Source organism: Gymnoscopelus braueri (assembly GCF_963280865.1).
Source record: "Gymnoscopelus braueri genome assembly, chromosome: 5".
NCBI lineage: Eukaryota > Metazoa > Chordata > Actinopteri > Myctophiformes > Myctophidae > Gymnoscopelus > Gymnoscopelus braueri.
The window spans coordinates 30,840,146-30,856,075 of record NC_137606.1 but is presented as its reverse complement, the minus strand read 5'-3'; the positions used below and the strand labels follow the sequence as shown (position 1 = coordinate 30,856,075).

General features: G+C 41.0%; 1 protein-coding gene across 2 annotated transcripts in view; it reads right to left on the bottom strand.

Moving 5' to 3' along the window:
* b3glcta (beta 3-glucosyltransferase a) overlaps nt 1-15,930 on the bottom strand; it is a 73,838-nt gene that overhangs the window by 53,281 nt on the left and 4,627 nt on the right. For both annotated transcript variants that reach the window (XM_080429676.1, XM_080429677.1), the window contains exon 2: nt 9,676-9,719. In XM_080429676.1, coding sequence (XP_080285802.1) covers nt 9,676-9,719 — 44 coding nt within the window. The remainder of the gene's footprint in view (nt 1-9,675; nt 9,720-15,930) is intronic.

Genomic DNA, 15,930 nt, shown 5'->3' with positions numbered 1-15,930 from the left:
ACAACACATTATGTGTTACTGTACACGCATATCACACAAGGACACTTCGACACACAGCAAAGAGGAGCTAGGGATCGAACTGGGAACCTTCAGGTTCCCAGACGGCTCTACCTCCTGAGCCACTTCCGCCCCAGTTCTTTCCCAGAAAGGACACATAGCAGGATACATGTATTTCGTTTTTCAAACTGATATGCTAAAACTAAGTACCACTGACACTTTTAAAGGTCAGACACAAACAGGCTACTGCTTCACAAACAAACACAGGCTTTAGTCTGTCGGTCCCCAGGCATTCCTGATACCCGCCTCGCCTCTCTCTGCCTCAGGGTAAACTCACCCCACCTCTGCTTACTGCAGCTAATTCCAAATCACACATTAGAACTTAACACAAGCTATGAAGGACCTAATTGGTGCAGGTAGATCACCATTCAAGAGGCAGTCCTTAAACCTGTCACACTTTAAGATTATGCTGACCATGCTGGGGCTAACTGCCCCAAAATCTGCTGCGTCAATGCAGACTCAGCCCTGATCTTCAAAAACTCACTCAGGAGGGCCAAGTCGGCTCTGAAATTGGGCTAATAGTATGTCTCTGGCTTAAGTCAGCAGTATGTCTCCATGTCTTACTATTTTCTAATTATTCAGTAATCGCAGGTTATTTTGTCAAACATAGTATGAGAATATGTACGTTCCCATTGAGAAATATTAAAATCATATGCCCCATATTATTAAACAGCTTATTTATGAATATGATGAGTGAAACGATCTGTGAGGAAAATGTTTTGGCCATAGGAACTGCTCCAAGTTTTTCATGGCAGTTTCCCCCATTAACGGTTAAAATGTCTGATCTATGTAGTAATGCTTATGGAATATTCATATGCACATCCAAACCCTAAGTAGGCCAGGTGCTGGATAAAAGGATCAGTACAAAAAACATTAGCCTGAGGAAGACCAGTTTGGTTGATACATTGCTAATAAAGAAAGGGAGCATTCATTTGAGTGTGTGGAAATATGCTGTGTGTGTGTGTGTGTGTGTGTGTGTGTGTGTGTGTGTGTGTGTGTGTGTGTGTGTGTGTGTGTGTGTGTGTGTGTGTGTGTGTGTGTGTGTGAGATATATATATATATATAAAATCTATTAAAAAATACTACAGTAATCAAATAGTTGTAGTAAAAATTTAGGCTATACAACTTCTTAGAGCAAAGATTCATCCTCTGTGGGATGAACAACAATTAACCTGCTGCTCAGGGCATGTAATTACTTACAGCTATTGCATTTAAATTTCTGAAGAAACAATTGGGGAGAAATGCGACTCCACACAGTATGAATGACAGTGTGGAGTCATCCATTCATCCATCCAGCCATTGTAACCAGGCAACGCCTTTCTTGTCTGGCTCACATCGGCATAGGAACAGGCAGGAGAGCAGTCCATGGTCAAGAACATAGGAAGCATACAAGAGACCAATAACAAAAATAATACCTGAATGTTTACATCTAAAATGTTAATTGACAATGTAACAGTAGCAATGGTCGACAGTGACGGCTGCTATGAGTGTGACGTACATGACGACCACGCAACGGCAGGCTTGGGTGACTGCCCTTCAGTAGCAGCAGCAGGCCCTCCACCCGTGATCCTCACAACCAACTTAGTGAGGCGTCAGTTCGCCATGACTAACATGAGAAAGGCCATGTCAACCCCCGGGTGCTGAAGGCGTGCGTTGAGCAGCAAGCAGCCCTATACAGGCACCACTTCATCCTCTCCCTAAGGCTGGAAAGGGTGCCTCAATTCCAGACAATACAAGACGCCATCGTCTACCTGATAAACAGAGCCTATACTCACACTGTGAGAGTCATGTTCTTCCGTCTTCTCCAGCACCATCGTTAACACCATCCAACCACAATGGCTAGCCGAGAAGCTCTCCGTGATGCAGGTGGACCACGGCTTGGTGGCCTGGATCACAGACTACCTCACCTGCAGGCCACAATACGTCAGACTGCAGGGCTGGCTGAGATGAGGACATCTCCTTAAGCCACGCACCTATTCACGGTCCATTAACATTTTTCCAACCCAAAGCAATTATGCGCTTTGCTTGTAACATACACGTCAATGAATTTCTTTTTTCAATACAGGGATCTTCGGGTATAAGCCCAGAATACAAATTTTTGGGTCAAGGGGCAATTTTTTTGTCAAAATGTTATCTATCATGTTGATGACATCCTTCCAAAATGCATTATGAGCACTTTAAACCTATATACTGTATACATTGAAAATAGCCTACATCTACAAGTAGTGAGCTTGTAGATCTCCTATTTTCAAATCTTGAAATAAAATTTGGAATATTTGGAATATTTTTGAAACATTCTAACAACACAAATGTGGTGCGTGGCTCCCTGGCACAAAACATTTTCAGATAGGGGTTAGGGACAAATACATATTCATTTGGGGGTCCATGACAAATATTTGAGAACCACTGGTTAAAATAATAAATAAGCAACCACCAAAATTCACAGAAAAATAAGCCCAAAGTCGCTTATACAGTAATAAGCGGACATGACAACACTAGTTTCTGGCTCTGGCTCTGCTTTGGCACATTCAGAAATTGACTTTGTGCTCTTTAGATTGCTCAATAAACTTATACAGTGTACACATCGAAAAGCAACACAGCAGAAAACGATGTGTGATATGTCTTCTTTTATTTTCCTGGGCAGAGTATTTCACAAAGGTCGCAGTCGTTCAGAAATAGTGTTTGTTCTAAGCTGGTCTCATAGACTCCAATGTACAGTATTCCACGGCTGCAGTTTGGCTCCCAGCCAATGAAATCCGTACCTTCTTTTTATATACCTTGGTGCCTCCCAGGGAAGCATGCTGCCACCCATCCTGTTCACCCTTTATAACTCCGACTTCCGCTTCAACTCAGAAATGTGCCACCTTCAGAAGTTCTCCAATGACACCGCCATTGTCAGCTGCATCAAGGATGACAACGCGGACAAACACAATTCCCTCGTGGACAGCTTCCTAGGTGGAGGGGGAGTGACAACAATCACCTTCGGTTCAACACAGGCAAGACCAAGGAGCTGGGGGTAGACTACCATCAGAATAACAGGAGACCCCTTACCCCTAGCTCCCAGCACCATCCACAGGGAATAAGTGGAGATCGTGGACACCTATATGTTCCTAGCTGTATACTTGAACAACAAGCTGAACTGGACTGACAACACAGAGGCCCTTTACAGGAAAGGACAGAGCAAGCTGTTCTTGCTGAGGAGGCTCAGTTTTGATTGATTGATTGAATACTTTATTAGCAGTTTGCAAGAAAAGCACAGGAAAGTATAGTTCAATACAAGGTCTGCAAAGAGGATTTTAAACCCAAGAAAGCCTATGGCTTGTTTCCATTGGGGTCCTTTGTACTCAATTAATCGAAACATTTAATGACAGACAAATATACACTACTATGCAAAACATCATATAAACAGTTAAAAAACTAAAAACTAAAATATGAACAGTAAACTGTTCCTTCGATGTGTGCAACAGGATGCTGCAGATGTTTTTCCTGTCTGTAGTGGCCCGTGTCCTTTTCTTTGTAGTTGCCTGCTGGGGGGTTACATCAACACAAGGCACACTAACTAGACTATTCGCACTATCCACTGTGGTCTGTGGATTGACTGTTCTGTTCTACCCACACTACTGGAGGTAGATTGTCTATGTACACTTGGGCTATTTTTATACCTGTTAATAAACGATTGATATACTGTTAAGACCTCAACGCACTGTACGATATTTGAAATGGTCGGCGAGTGAACAGATCGTTAAGCATTTCACATTGCACGAGTTTCTCTCTTGAAATCGGGCTAAATATATCGTTGTGATTCTCGCACGATTGATTGCTCGGCGACAGGGATTCACTGATTACAAGATATTTCACCACGATGTGATCCCGACCCAATACATACATTTGTTTTTATTCCAAACGTCTCACGAAAACGTGAAAGGCTCCCGTGATATATGCGCGAGACCGAGACAAGACGCTAATGATTGACATTAAATAATTCTCAATTTCTCTGTATTTCTCTCTCTCTCCCTCTCTGAAACAAACGTTTCTAAAGTCAACCAGTGTTGCCGTGTCCGCTTATTATAAGCGAGTTGCTTGTAAAAAATATTGGTGGTTGCGTTTCTTTTTAGCTTATTTCCAAAGTGTACTTATTTGGCTTTATTTCTTAATGTTGCTTTTTTTCTTTGAAAATAGCTGCGACGCGTTGTGAGCTTGTAGATCGGCTATTTTATTTGTATATAGGTTTAAAGTGCTCATGCAGCCTATAGTCGCTTTTGTTGGGCTTGTTTTCATAGACCTGGTTGCTTATTTCTCGCGCAAAACCCGGCAATATTGTTCAGAGACGCATACCTGCGTCACAAACACACACACATACACACAGCTCTCTCTCCCTCTCTCTCTGTCTGCAAGCCCTATTCCTCTATAATAAACAGCCCCATTGTCGAGCAGACTCGCTCACTCTATCATTCTGTTTATCATGTTTATCTAATACAGGACTGGACTGTCTGTACGGTAATATTGCGGTTCTATGCGGGAGGACTAGCCACGGACCGGTGCGTGGCTGACTGTAATGTGCTCTCATTGGCTGTAGCACGGCTCTCATCGGATCCGACAAACCCAAATATCCAACATGCTAGAAAAGTAAAAATTATCGGGAACCGCTCGCCGAGCGGAATTTATCGGGGTGTTTCTTCTCGGAGTACCTTACAAACTGCGCGATCAACACCTCGCCGAGGAACGCCCGATCTGGACTGAGATCGGTGGTTTTCTCGGCGATCACCAAAAAATATCCCCGAGAGCCAAATCGGGTCAAATATCGTACAGTGTGTAGAGGCTATTAGTGCACTTTGACTACACGTATATGTACACCTGTTAATAGCTCTTTCAACACACAAATTCCCAGGCAGTCCAAGTGCTGAGGGCCAAGCAAGGTTTCTGTAGTGTACCTAAATCTCCTGGTTTCGGGTACTCTTCTCCTAACCCCCATGCATTACTAACTGCTTACTCTTTTATTATTCGTAGTAGTATTGGTTTCTCCTAACTGTCTAGCTGTCTATGTTTCATAACTGGTGTACTGCCATGACAACTGAATTTCCCCCGCTAGGTCTATATATATCTATCTTCACACATCTACATCGTTATAAACCTCTGAAGTTGAAATCAGCGGACCAGGCCTTTTCTCTGCGATTCAGTTTTTTAGTGCAAAGTGAAAGTGAGTGCTGGTGTCTCACCGCTCCTTTAGATTCCATCCTGGAAGTGTGTGTGTGTGTGTGTGTGTGTGTGTGTGTGTGTGTGTGTGTGTGTGTGTGTGTGTGTGTGTAGATGACATTTTCAGCTTAACACATTGGGTGCCAAAACCGTATATATACGGTTTTGGCCATACTAACATTGAGTGCCAAAACCGTATATATACTGTTTTTGAAAAAAACTTCACAGCACCAGGAGATATCACTCCCACAAGATTTAGACTCCAATCCACTTCCTGGTTAACTTATGACTTCAAAAACCTGTATCTCGGCTCCTGTGTACTTTTTTTTTACAATGTTAATTTAACTATTTTCAACTGGCTGCAACTATGGAACGGATTACGGAATGTTTTTAATTTTTTTCCCCCGATTGTACGAGACCTGTATGTGTGTAATGAGGGGATCACCGTGAGGACGGTGATCACTGAAAATATTTTGTGACTACTTGAAAAAGGTTCAAAATTTGTTAAAAATCCTGGCACTCAAAGTATAATATTTTAATAAACCTCTGGCACCCAATATTAACAGCATTTTTCTCTGATATGTGGAAGATGAAAAAGTGTCAATAGAAGGTGTGAAACCCCCACCGAGATGACAGAAACAGCTGACATGAGTAGACAGGGGAAAGTAATATCTCATTACAGTAACACTAAGCACCGCTGTCAAGAGCTATACACCAATAAGTAGAGCAACCACAAACGTTAATTATTTATTGAATACCAGCTACCAGCTAAAGGACCATCCACTACTTGAGTGCCACGGATTTATATCGCAGAGCAAACAAGCCTTTTCTGGAACCCATTGATCCATTGATCCCTAAGGAGAGGGCTTCACTTGGGTTGTTCAGGTATAAAGACCTTAATAGAGGTAAGGGAAATGGATGAGAACTTGAGAAGCATACAAACTGCCACCAAATGTGCTGGGGCATGTGCCCCATGTGCGACCGCTGTGCGGCATGCCGGCATCCCCATCCACTTCCATTCTATGGGGGAAACGGGGCTGAGCGTCCCATCGCGGCGTGTTGTAGGCACTGCAGCACGCATGTGAAGCGTTGGTTCCTTTGCAGCCATTTCGGCTTGTACAGTAGTTTTCTTTCAGTGAGCCAACAGTCTTAACGCAAGTCAAACGAACTACACAAAACCAGTGCTCCGCAAGGCAACATAGGTAATGGATGCGTGACGCTCTGTCATCATTCTGGCGTTGTCTGTCGTCCATGTGTGAGTCTGTCTGCCCCAAGAGTTTAAGTCTCAGTCCATTCTGCTTAAGGGAATGTAACACAATTTCTTTTCAATATGATCTAAATTATTAATAATTTTATAGTTGAGACAATTCTCCAATCTTGAATCATGAACTAGCCTACCTTTAACAACCTGCCATGCATCCTTTGAAGGTTCCCTCTAGTCCATGGGCCAGACGAGATGTCGGTATACCAAAAGGTGGCAAAGGTTACTTACTTTTTGAGAAGCTCTATGTCTGAAGATAATATTTTGGTATGATGACCCTTCCTGAGTCACAGCTAAATTAGAGTTATCAGCTGCTAAAGTTACCCTCCCCCATTGAAAAATGCAATTTTAGACATCACGTGGGTGCATATCTTGGTATTGGCTCATGTTCAGGGCATATTTCAATATTTATTACTATAGTATTTGGTATCCACTTTAAGCTTTCATTCCAGCCCTTTTGTGAATATGTATGACAAGTACAGCGGTCACTGGATCTCTTCAAACTTTTAATAGCACACATTTTCCCACCATTTTCGCCTAAACCATTTTCTTTGAGTACTGTGGCATCAAGAAACATCATAGACAAAAACCACAATAACTGGAATACTGACATGACCCTAAGGATTCAGGATATGTATAATTTATGGGGCGGAATCTGCCAATGCTTTGTCAATGTAAATGTGTGGATTCACGCAAGAGCGCATCTTTCCGCTTATCGCGCAGACCTTGCGTTTATCCGCTCTACACGACTTGTCCATTTGAAGCATAACTGCTGGAGGCAGGAGCTGCTTTTCCCCCTCTGTCCAATCGGGTGAGTCGAAGGCGGACCGTCCCAAGACTCAGGAAGCACCATGGTGCTCAAGGCAGAAGGCGGTGCGGGCTACGGGGAGGGTCCTGAAAGTGAGTGACAGGTCCGTCACTGCATTTTTTAGAATCCGTTGGCTGCAAAAAACTGTGGCCGCGCACAACCTGCGTTTAACAGCAGCCAACCATGTTTTGGTGGGAGCACGCCCTTACTCATGTTATTTCATTCTGAGGAGGAGATTTTCAGCCTTATATTAAACAGCACTGACCTTTTGCACCTTAATCCCTTGTATAACGCACTGACTTTTTTCTTTGGTCTTTTTTATTGTGCTCCTTTTCCTCTAAGCACCTTAACGTCCATTGTCTATCATGCACAGTATAAGTATAACATGCACAGTATACAATACATTGCTGCTATGCTCAGGCACCTTAGTTTAGTTTTGTTTAGTTTTTTTTTGTTTTTATTATCTCAGGTAATTTGTAAATATGTAGATAACTTGTCTGGCCTTCTGTTGCTCTCTTGTTTTGATCTCCTTCCCACTTACCCCCCACCCTCTTCTTCTCCCCCCCCCCTCTTCTTTCTATGGAAACTAACGTTGCGATGGGAACGATGTACAAAAAAGAATTTCACCCACTTTTTTACCTTGTAAACCTGTGATGTGACAATAAAACTGATTCTGATTCTGATTCTGATTCTGACAAGCACTTTTTATGACATGGTCATAGGTCTAATGGCAGGTCAATAGGCCTATATGAAAAAACACCACTTAACCTCCCAAAACATAGATACAAAAGGGTTTTCAATGGATTCTGGTACCTCTACGCATGCTTGAGAACATACAAAAAATCTAGGAAATAGAACTCCTGGAAAGGCATCATTTTAAAGATGATGTCCATAATGGCTGCCAGGAGCTAAACAAAATCTATCAAACTCAACAATAAAACCTCACACTACAAACATATTGCATTCTCTCCATATTGCACTAAGGTGAACTGTGCAAATTAATAAAAGTGCTGTGCAAATATCATTCAATAAATAAGGGTTATATGCAAACATGAGTTACAGAGGACCTCTCTCTGTTACAGTTCGTCATTTTCCTTCACCAAAAATATATGTTAAATTGTTTATTTTATGTTTATGTTAATAAACATAAAATGTTAATATATTTTTTATGTTGATATATTTTTTAATTTCCATTTCTGCTACGAAGTATAGCTGGATAGGCTTTGACTAAATTGATTTACAGTAGGGCTTATTTACGCAACTAAAAAGGCTAAACGAAAGTGGGGGGCATCAGTTTTATTTTCAAATCATTCCGATGTACAGACCGGCGGGAGAATTTGAAAATTGTGTGAGCCAACACACAAAGATGGGAAAACATTGGTGAATGAATGAACTCAAATGAAACTCGGCGAGGCAATGAGAGCTCTGCCGAGGTGGCCCAAAGACCGTCCGGGGTTAGGCGGTAGGATATGATAGGATAGTGAGCGAACAGTCTGTCTCAAGAGACTAGCATGTCATTATAACACGTTTCAAACATAATTAAAACAGGCAATCTACAAAGTCACAATGCGACAGGCTGCAGTGTGAGGCAGCTAGCCTAAAAAAGAGCTTACACATCCACTAGGAATATAGGAAAATAGCAGGTAAAAATAAGAAACAGAGTCTGCACACTGGAATGTGACTTGCTCCGAGTAAGTTTGTTCATTTCTTAATTGCTTCCATAATACAGCTTCTTAAGGTGACTCTCCACCAAACAGACTACTTCTACTTCAGACTACAACAGACTGGTAGTCGGTTGGCAAAAGTTGGCATTTAGTTCAGCACAAACTGTCGGCAGATGTGCCCATTGTTGTGCTAATGCATTTTAGCTGAAAGCCTGGCCTGCCAGTATTGGCAGGAAACAGTGAATGTAGGTTTTCATAGACCTGTTCTCTTGTTTCTCTTACAGAATCTGGCAACACCGTAACCCCTCTCTCTCCCCCGTATTCTCTAGTCCACGGCTATTCCAGTCGACCAAAGACTGAACAAGTTCGGTCGCCCCAGAGTCGGCCGATTAGGTCACGGCGGACCCCCTAACCGACTGAACGACGATATCCAACGCTTCCCGACGCCGAGTCGGCTCAAAATCGGTGTGGTGGAAAGCTAGCTTTAAATGAATTGATTTCCAAAATTCTATTCTTATTCTAATCTTTATTTGGGAGATCAGATTTATTCCATAGCTGTTGAAATTACAGGAGTAGGAGTGATTTTCATTAAACAAAAAGAAAATAAATCCTCCACATTTATAGCACAATACATAATTCACAATAAAACACAATTAACCTAGAAATCACACATTTCATTGAGCTAATCTTACCTGTGAGCCTTGTTCTGTGTTGACATTGCCTATGTTGATGTGAACTGTAGAAAAAATGGGGTAGAAGAAAACGTGTTATTTTAGTCAATGATACAAATATAGCAATATGGCTGTATAGAGGTGAAATACATACAGCTTTAGGGCTAGTTCATGCTTGTCCTAAATAGGGCCATTGCAGGGAGAGGGAAAAAAACAACCTTTCATTATTTAATTTCTTTTTTTTTTAGGAAAAAGCTAGTTAGGGAGATATTTACAAAATGCCTCAAGCGCCACATTCCCTCTGTCTGTGTCTAGGTTAAGTTTGTGAGAAAACTGAGCACCATTTGTCTATGCAAGTTTGTAATTGGAGCCTAGAGAGCCTCTATCCAATTATATTGCTATTGATTCTAGAGGCTGGAAAGTCTTCACACAAGGATTCCCAGGGTTTAAAATCAATACATCAAAACGGCAGCATTTTTTAGGGTGAATTCATATACTAGCTTGGAAGAAAAAGGGAAAAAAAGCAGTTGTGCTGGAACAGTATGAACTGCAATATCATTGCGAAGTCATATTTCTGTTTCTATCACACAAAAATAGCCATCAGTGGGCAACAGAGTTTTGACTGAACTGAAAATACACAGACAGAAATCAGCTTATGGTTGAAAAACTCTATTACCTAAGACACACATGGTATGGTCCTATTTAAGATATTTTATATTTTAGATCTACATACAACATACATTCCTGATAATCAGCCTTTTCCATTATGACTCAATCTGCAAACATATTTTGAACAATATGATTAAAGTACTTGTGTTTGTAAGGAAAATATCAGCAAAACAACAGAGAAACATGCCACTTGTTTCACAGGGGCCAAAATTACAAACCAGGTTGTACAAATCTATTTTCCCCATGTCCCTCCCCTACAAAAACTGATGCAATCCATGTAGCTGTCAGACCAAAGTACTGTAATGAATCTGATAGATGTATGGAGAGTATCCAATTAAAGCATTTAGGCATATGAGAAATTCTTACGGTTACATTTTTTCCCCCAATTAACCACCTTAGGCTAAAAACAGGATCAGAGTATCTCCGAGTACCGCAGTATATGGCTCCTACAGCACAGAATAACTTAAGTAATATAGTGCATATTGGCGAAGGAATAGACTTAAGCTGCTGAATTATACAAGCACAATATGACATTTCTACTTGTAGGATTTCAAAAATGTTTCATCATTTTCCATAGTGGTTTAAGATCAGAAGCTGAAATGAGCTGAATTGCTTTCAGAGCATGTAGTGTGGTCTCGTCAGGTCTCACTGCTTCCGTCAGGAAAGATTAAAAATTCAACATTTGGCTTGAAACAAAGCTTCCTGCAGGAATACAATCACGTTCACAAGTCACAACACAATCTGCTACATCTGTCAGTGTCACAAACTTCTAGTCTTTTCATGAAAGACCCCGGAGAAGGAGGAAGACAGACACAAAAAAAAAAGAGGGGGTTGGGAGATGTCTTCATGATGTTGGGAGATCTTCATGTGTGACCGACCGCCAAGCTCTACATAACCAGCTGTGTTGTTTCTTACTGTGTCTCCAAATGAGTTACACACAGAGGACAATTCAGCTGCTTTGATTTTAGTACAACAGGAAAATATACCAAATGATTAAACCAAAAATACTTTTAATTTTTTGAAAGATTTTGAACAAGCTTTTTCCTGTCATTTATTTTCAAGTAGCAAAAAAAGCTGTTTTCTCAATAACGAAAGGAACACCTGATTGGCCTTAGTATAAATTCTTAGCTCTTAAATTCTCAACAGCACCAAAGAAAAACACATTTCATTAGCTACTCAAAAGACTGAACATATGCTCTTTTTTTCTGTAGTTTTGTGTGAGGAGCACTTTGTGGAAAGGGGGTACTAATGGCCCTTTTTCCATTAATTGCTAATTAAGAACAATTTCTTATTTACAATAACGGGCTGACAAGAGGCATCGGGGATGCCACACCACGATTGCACATGTGAGTCTGCCCCAGCACATTTGGTGGCAGTTGGTATGCTTCTCATCCATTTTCCATCGGGGACAAAACCAGCAGTTAGCAAGTGACATGCATTTCGGGTTCACCGGTTTGGCAGCAAGCGGTTAAACAATGTAGTTGTAAACATGGTTGAAAACACACTTAATATTAACTGGCACAGACTGAGGCAATTAAGTACTGGTACTATTTTGGGAGGGGGAAGAGTCCTTGATAGAGGATAATGATGTGTAGTTAACCAGCAGAACTTTTGTAGCTCATTCCAGTAACTAGCTGCTGCATACTGGAATGAGGACTCGTCAGGAGAGATATGAGCTTGGGCAGATCAAGCGTAATAGGTACACACATACCTATTACACTCTTAATAGTTAGGTTAACTCTTAAGAGTATAAAATGTATTATGTCATCATCAACAATAGTCTAACTGTTTGCAATTGTACCTGGCTATTGTTTACATTTGTCACCTATGGCTAGCAATACGATTTATTTTCACTTGTGTGGTGCGTAATTGTTAACTAAAATGGCCAAAGAGACCGGAGACTGGCTGCCATTTTAGTTCTGAAACTTTTTTTAAACAAGGACCCCATTTCAATGGCGACATTTTGGGTGACCCCGCATCTTGCAGTGCCATTTCAAAGTAAAGCATACATTTACAACACTGCGATTCCTGCTGATTTTGTATCTCATCACCATAGTTTAAAAGCTTCTGAAAAGTGCTTCTGTACACATTTGTAAATGGAAGCATATATATCTGTTGCCAGAACCTTAAGTAAAAAACAAAACAAAAAACAAAGAAAATGCATTCGCAGGCTCTGCTATTCAAACACAAATCAGACTTAATGGAAAGGATACATTAGTCTTTCTTCATTGTCTCCGCCAGGCCGAAAGGCATGGCGAGAGAGTATGTTTTACCCCCCGTCCGTCCGTGTGTCCGTGTGTCCGTCCTTGTCTGCGACCAGCTAATCTCTGCCACCGTTGGCCCGGTCGCTGTGAAACTGCACACACACACTCCCTGGATGTCCCAGCAGAACCTCTGCCCCACATTTTTCAGATCAGGCTGTCATAGCGCCACCATGAGGCCGACTTTTGCAAAACACATTTTTGGATATGACTCCTACAGATTTTCTCCAAAAAAACCCGCAAATCAGTACACAGTATCTCTATAGTCATGTGATCATCACGGATCTGTCCGATTTACCAGATTCCATCCTGATTGGCTAAGATTGGCTCCAAAAGTTTGCAGGATTGGATCATTTTGAACACAATGCCTCAAATCATGAACGAAGCATGCGATTTACGTGACATTTTCCACGTAGATTCCCACTTGGCCCAGGAAGAAATGCCACTTGCAAACTTTCCTAACAGCCTCATGGTGGCGCTATAATAGGCCGATTCACGTTTTTCCCTATAACTGCACCGATCTGCTGAAACTTTGCACGCACACTCCCCAGAGGCCAAGGAAAAACATCTGCCCTGCATTTTTCACATCTGCTTTTTATAGCGCCACCATGAGGCCGACTTTTGCAAAACACATTATTGGATATTACCGTATTTTCCGCACTATAAGGCGCACCGTCAGTGCGCCTTATAGTGCGGATGCGCCTTATAATCCGATGCGCCTTATATATGTATCAATATTGGTTCCCTTGGTTTCCGCACTATAAGCCGCACCGTCAGTGCGCCTTATAGTGCGGATGCGCCTTATAATGCGGTGCGCCCTATATATGAAAATAATACATTTATTGAAGGTGCGCCTTATACTCAGATGCGCTTTATAGTGCGGAAAATACGGTACTCCTACAGATTTTCTCCAAAAAACACGCAAATCGGTAGACAGTATCTCTATAGTCATGTGATCATCACGGATCTGTCCGATTTACCATATTCCATCCTGATTGGTTAAGATTGGCTTCCAAAGTTTGCAGGATTGGTTCATTTTGAACAAAATGCCTCAAATCATGAACGCAGCATCCGATTTCCGTGAAATTTTCCACAGAGATTCCCACTTGGCCCAGGAAGAAATGCCACCCTTTTCACATTGGCCTGTTATAGCGCCACCAGCAGGTCTAATTTAGCAAACCACATTTTGGGAACAAAATGCCTCAAATCATGAATGCAGTGTCCGATTGTCGTGCAAGGCCTAATAAGAAATGGCACCCTTTTCACATTGGCCTATTATAGCGCCACCAGGAGGCCACAATAATCTACCTGACCTGGCGGAGACCTGTGCTCCGAGGAGCACTTTTTCTAGTTTTTCAATGTAACCCACCGTCACCTTCCCACAACCCATAGTTTGAGAACCTCTGCTTCAGACACACACATGTAGTGGACCCACTACAAAATACTGTCTGACATTACTTTACTGCAGTTGTGCAGTACACAGTCCAGCTGAGTTATTGCTCATAGCTCTCAATAGCATTAATCTGCTTCTAAACAGGGACACTAGGCTATGGTTTGCCGTTTCAGAAACAATACGCAGCTACAGTAAAGTTATTGTTGAATTTCAGATAATCTAATGTAGAGCTTGAAGTATAACTTAGTAACAGAATACATCATGTAAAACCTTAGCAACCAACCACAAACTGACACTCCATCCTCAGCCTACTAACACGTCATATTTTAACCCATTAAGACCGGGAACGCATCTGTGTCATTTTAGATTAATTTGGGCTATTCAAAAATAGCAGATATACAAGCTCATAGCGCGGCACCGAGTGCCACGCTATGAGCTTGTAGATATGCAATTTTGTTTGTGTATTGTGTATTTGTGCGAATATTTGAATAGATATATATTTTTAAAGGGAACATTTGTAACTCAAATGTTTGATTCATGGGGGTCCCTGGAACAACATATTTTGAGATGGGGGTCCGCGGCCAAAATTGAGAACCACTGATATTATAGCAACATAAGTTTGTTTTTTTAAACGTAGGATTTAGAAGACATTTGTAGAATCACCAGAAGAGAAGATTTGAGTTACAAATGTTCGCTCTAAAAAATATATATATATATTCAAAGATTTGCAAACATTTTCATGATTTAAAAAAAAATGCAGATCTACAAGCCCATAGCGCGGCACTCGGTGCCGCGCTATGAGCTTGTATATCTGCTATTTCTGAATAGCCAAAGTATAAGATAACGGTTATAAGTGGTTAAAATCGAAAATGAGAGATGCGTTCCCGGTCTTCATGGATTAATAACATCACTTGTCAAATGCATGTCTTGCTTGAGCTTTTATTCATTATAATCAAAATTCTACATTTGTTCATTCTATTTACATGGATAGTTGTTTTATACTCATTAAAGTACTCATTATTAAAGTTAGTTTGAATTAAAAAAATCACACCCTGTGTGAAGTGGGCGGTGTCTTGCTAGCTAATCACAATACTGAATGGAGTCAACCAATCATGTACAAATAATAAATACATTTATTGAAACACTCTTTATGATGGACGAAACCATAACTTGAAAAAAACCAATTTATGTTTTTTTTCAAGTTATGGTTTCTTATATAGCGCTATGCACATGTGTCATGTGACACTGGCCAATCACAGTCCTGAATAGACTGTGATTGGCCAATCACAGCGCAGGATAATTGTACAAATTTCCAAACCTCACTTATAGGGGCGGTTTCACAGCGCAGGATAATTGTACAAATTTCCAAACCTCACTTATAGGGGCGGTTTCACCGCCCAAAAATCAAAACAGTAGTAATGTATTAACAGACATTATTCTTATTAATATAAAGACCTGGAACTGTGGCATTTTTAGATTTGAGCTAAAACGCATTAATTTACACTTTGGGCTATATTTTGAGCTTGTAGATCTGCTATTTTTGAAAAATCGTGAAAATGTGTGCAAATCTTTGAATATATATATTTTTAAAGCTAACATTTTTAACTCAAATCGTTGCTTCTGGGGGTCCCTGGAACAAAATATTTTGATAGGGGTCCGCGACCAAATACATATAATTTTGGGGGTCCTTGACATGAAAAAGATTGAGCACCACTGATATAGAAACATACGTTTTTAAGAAAACTGTTGAGATTTAGGAGACATGTAGAATCGGCTTCAGGTCTCAATGGGTTAAGACTATTATAATAAAGACAACATGAGGTCTCTTTCCAAATACAGCCATTCCAGAACTGGACTCAGGTAAATGCCATGCCACTTACTATAATACCCTTCTGGAATGGGGTTTTGTCTTTTTTTTATCTGTGATTTTCACACTCTCAGAGGTAAATTAAC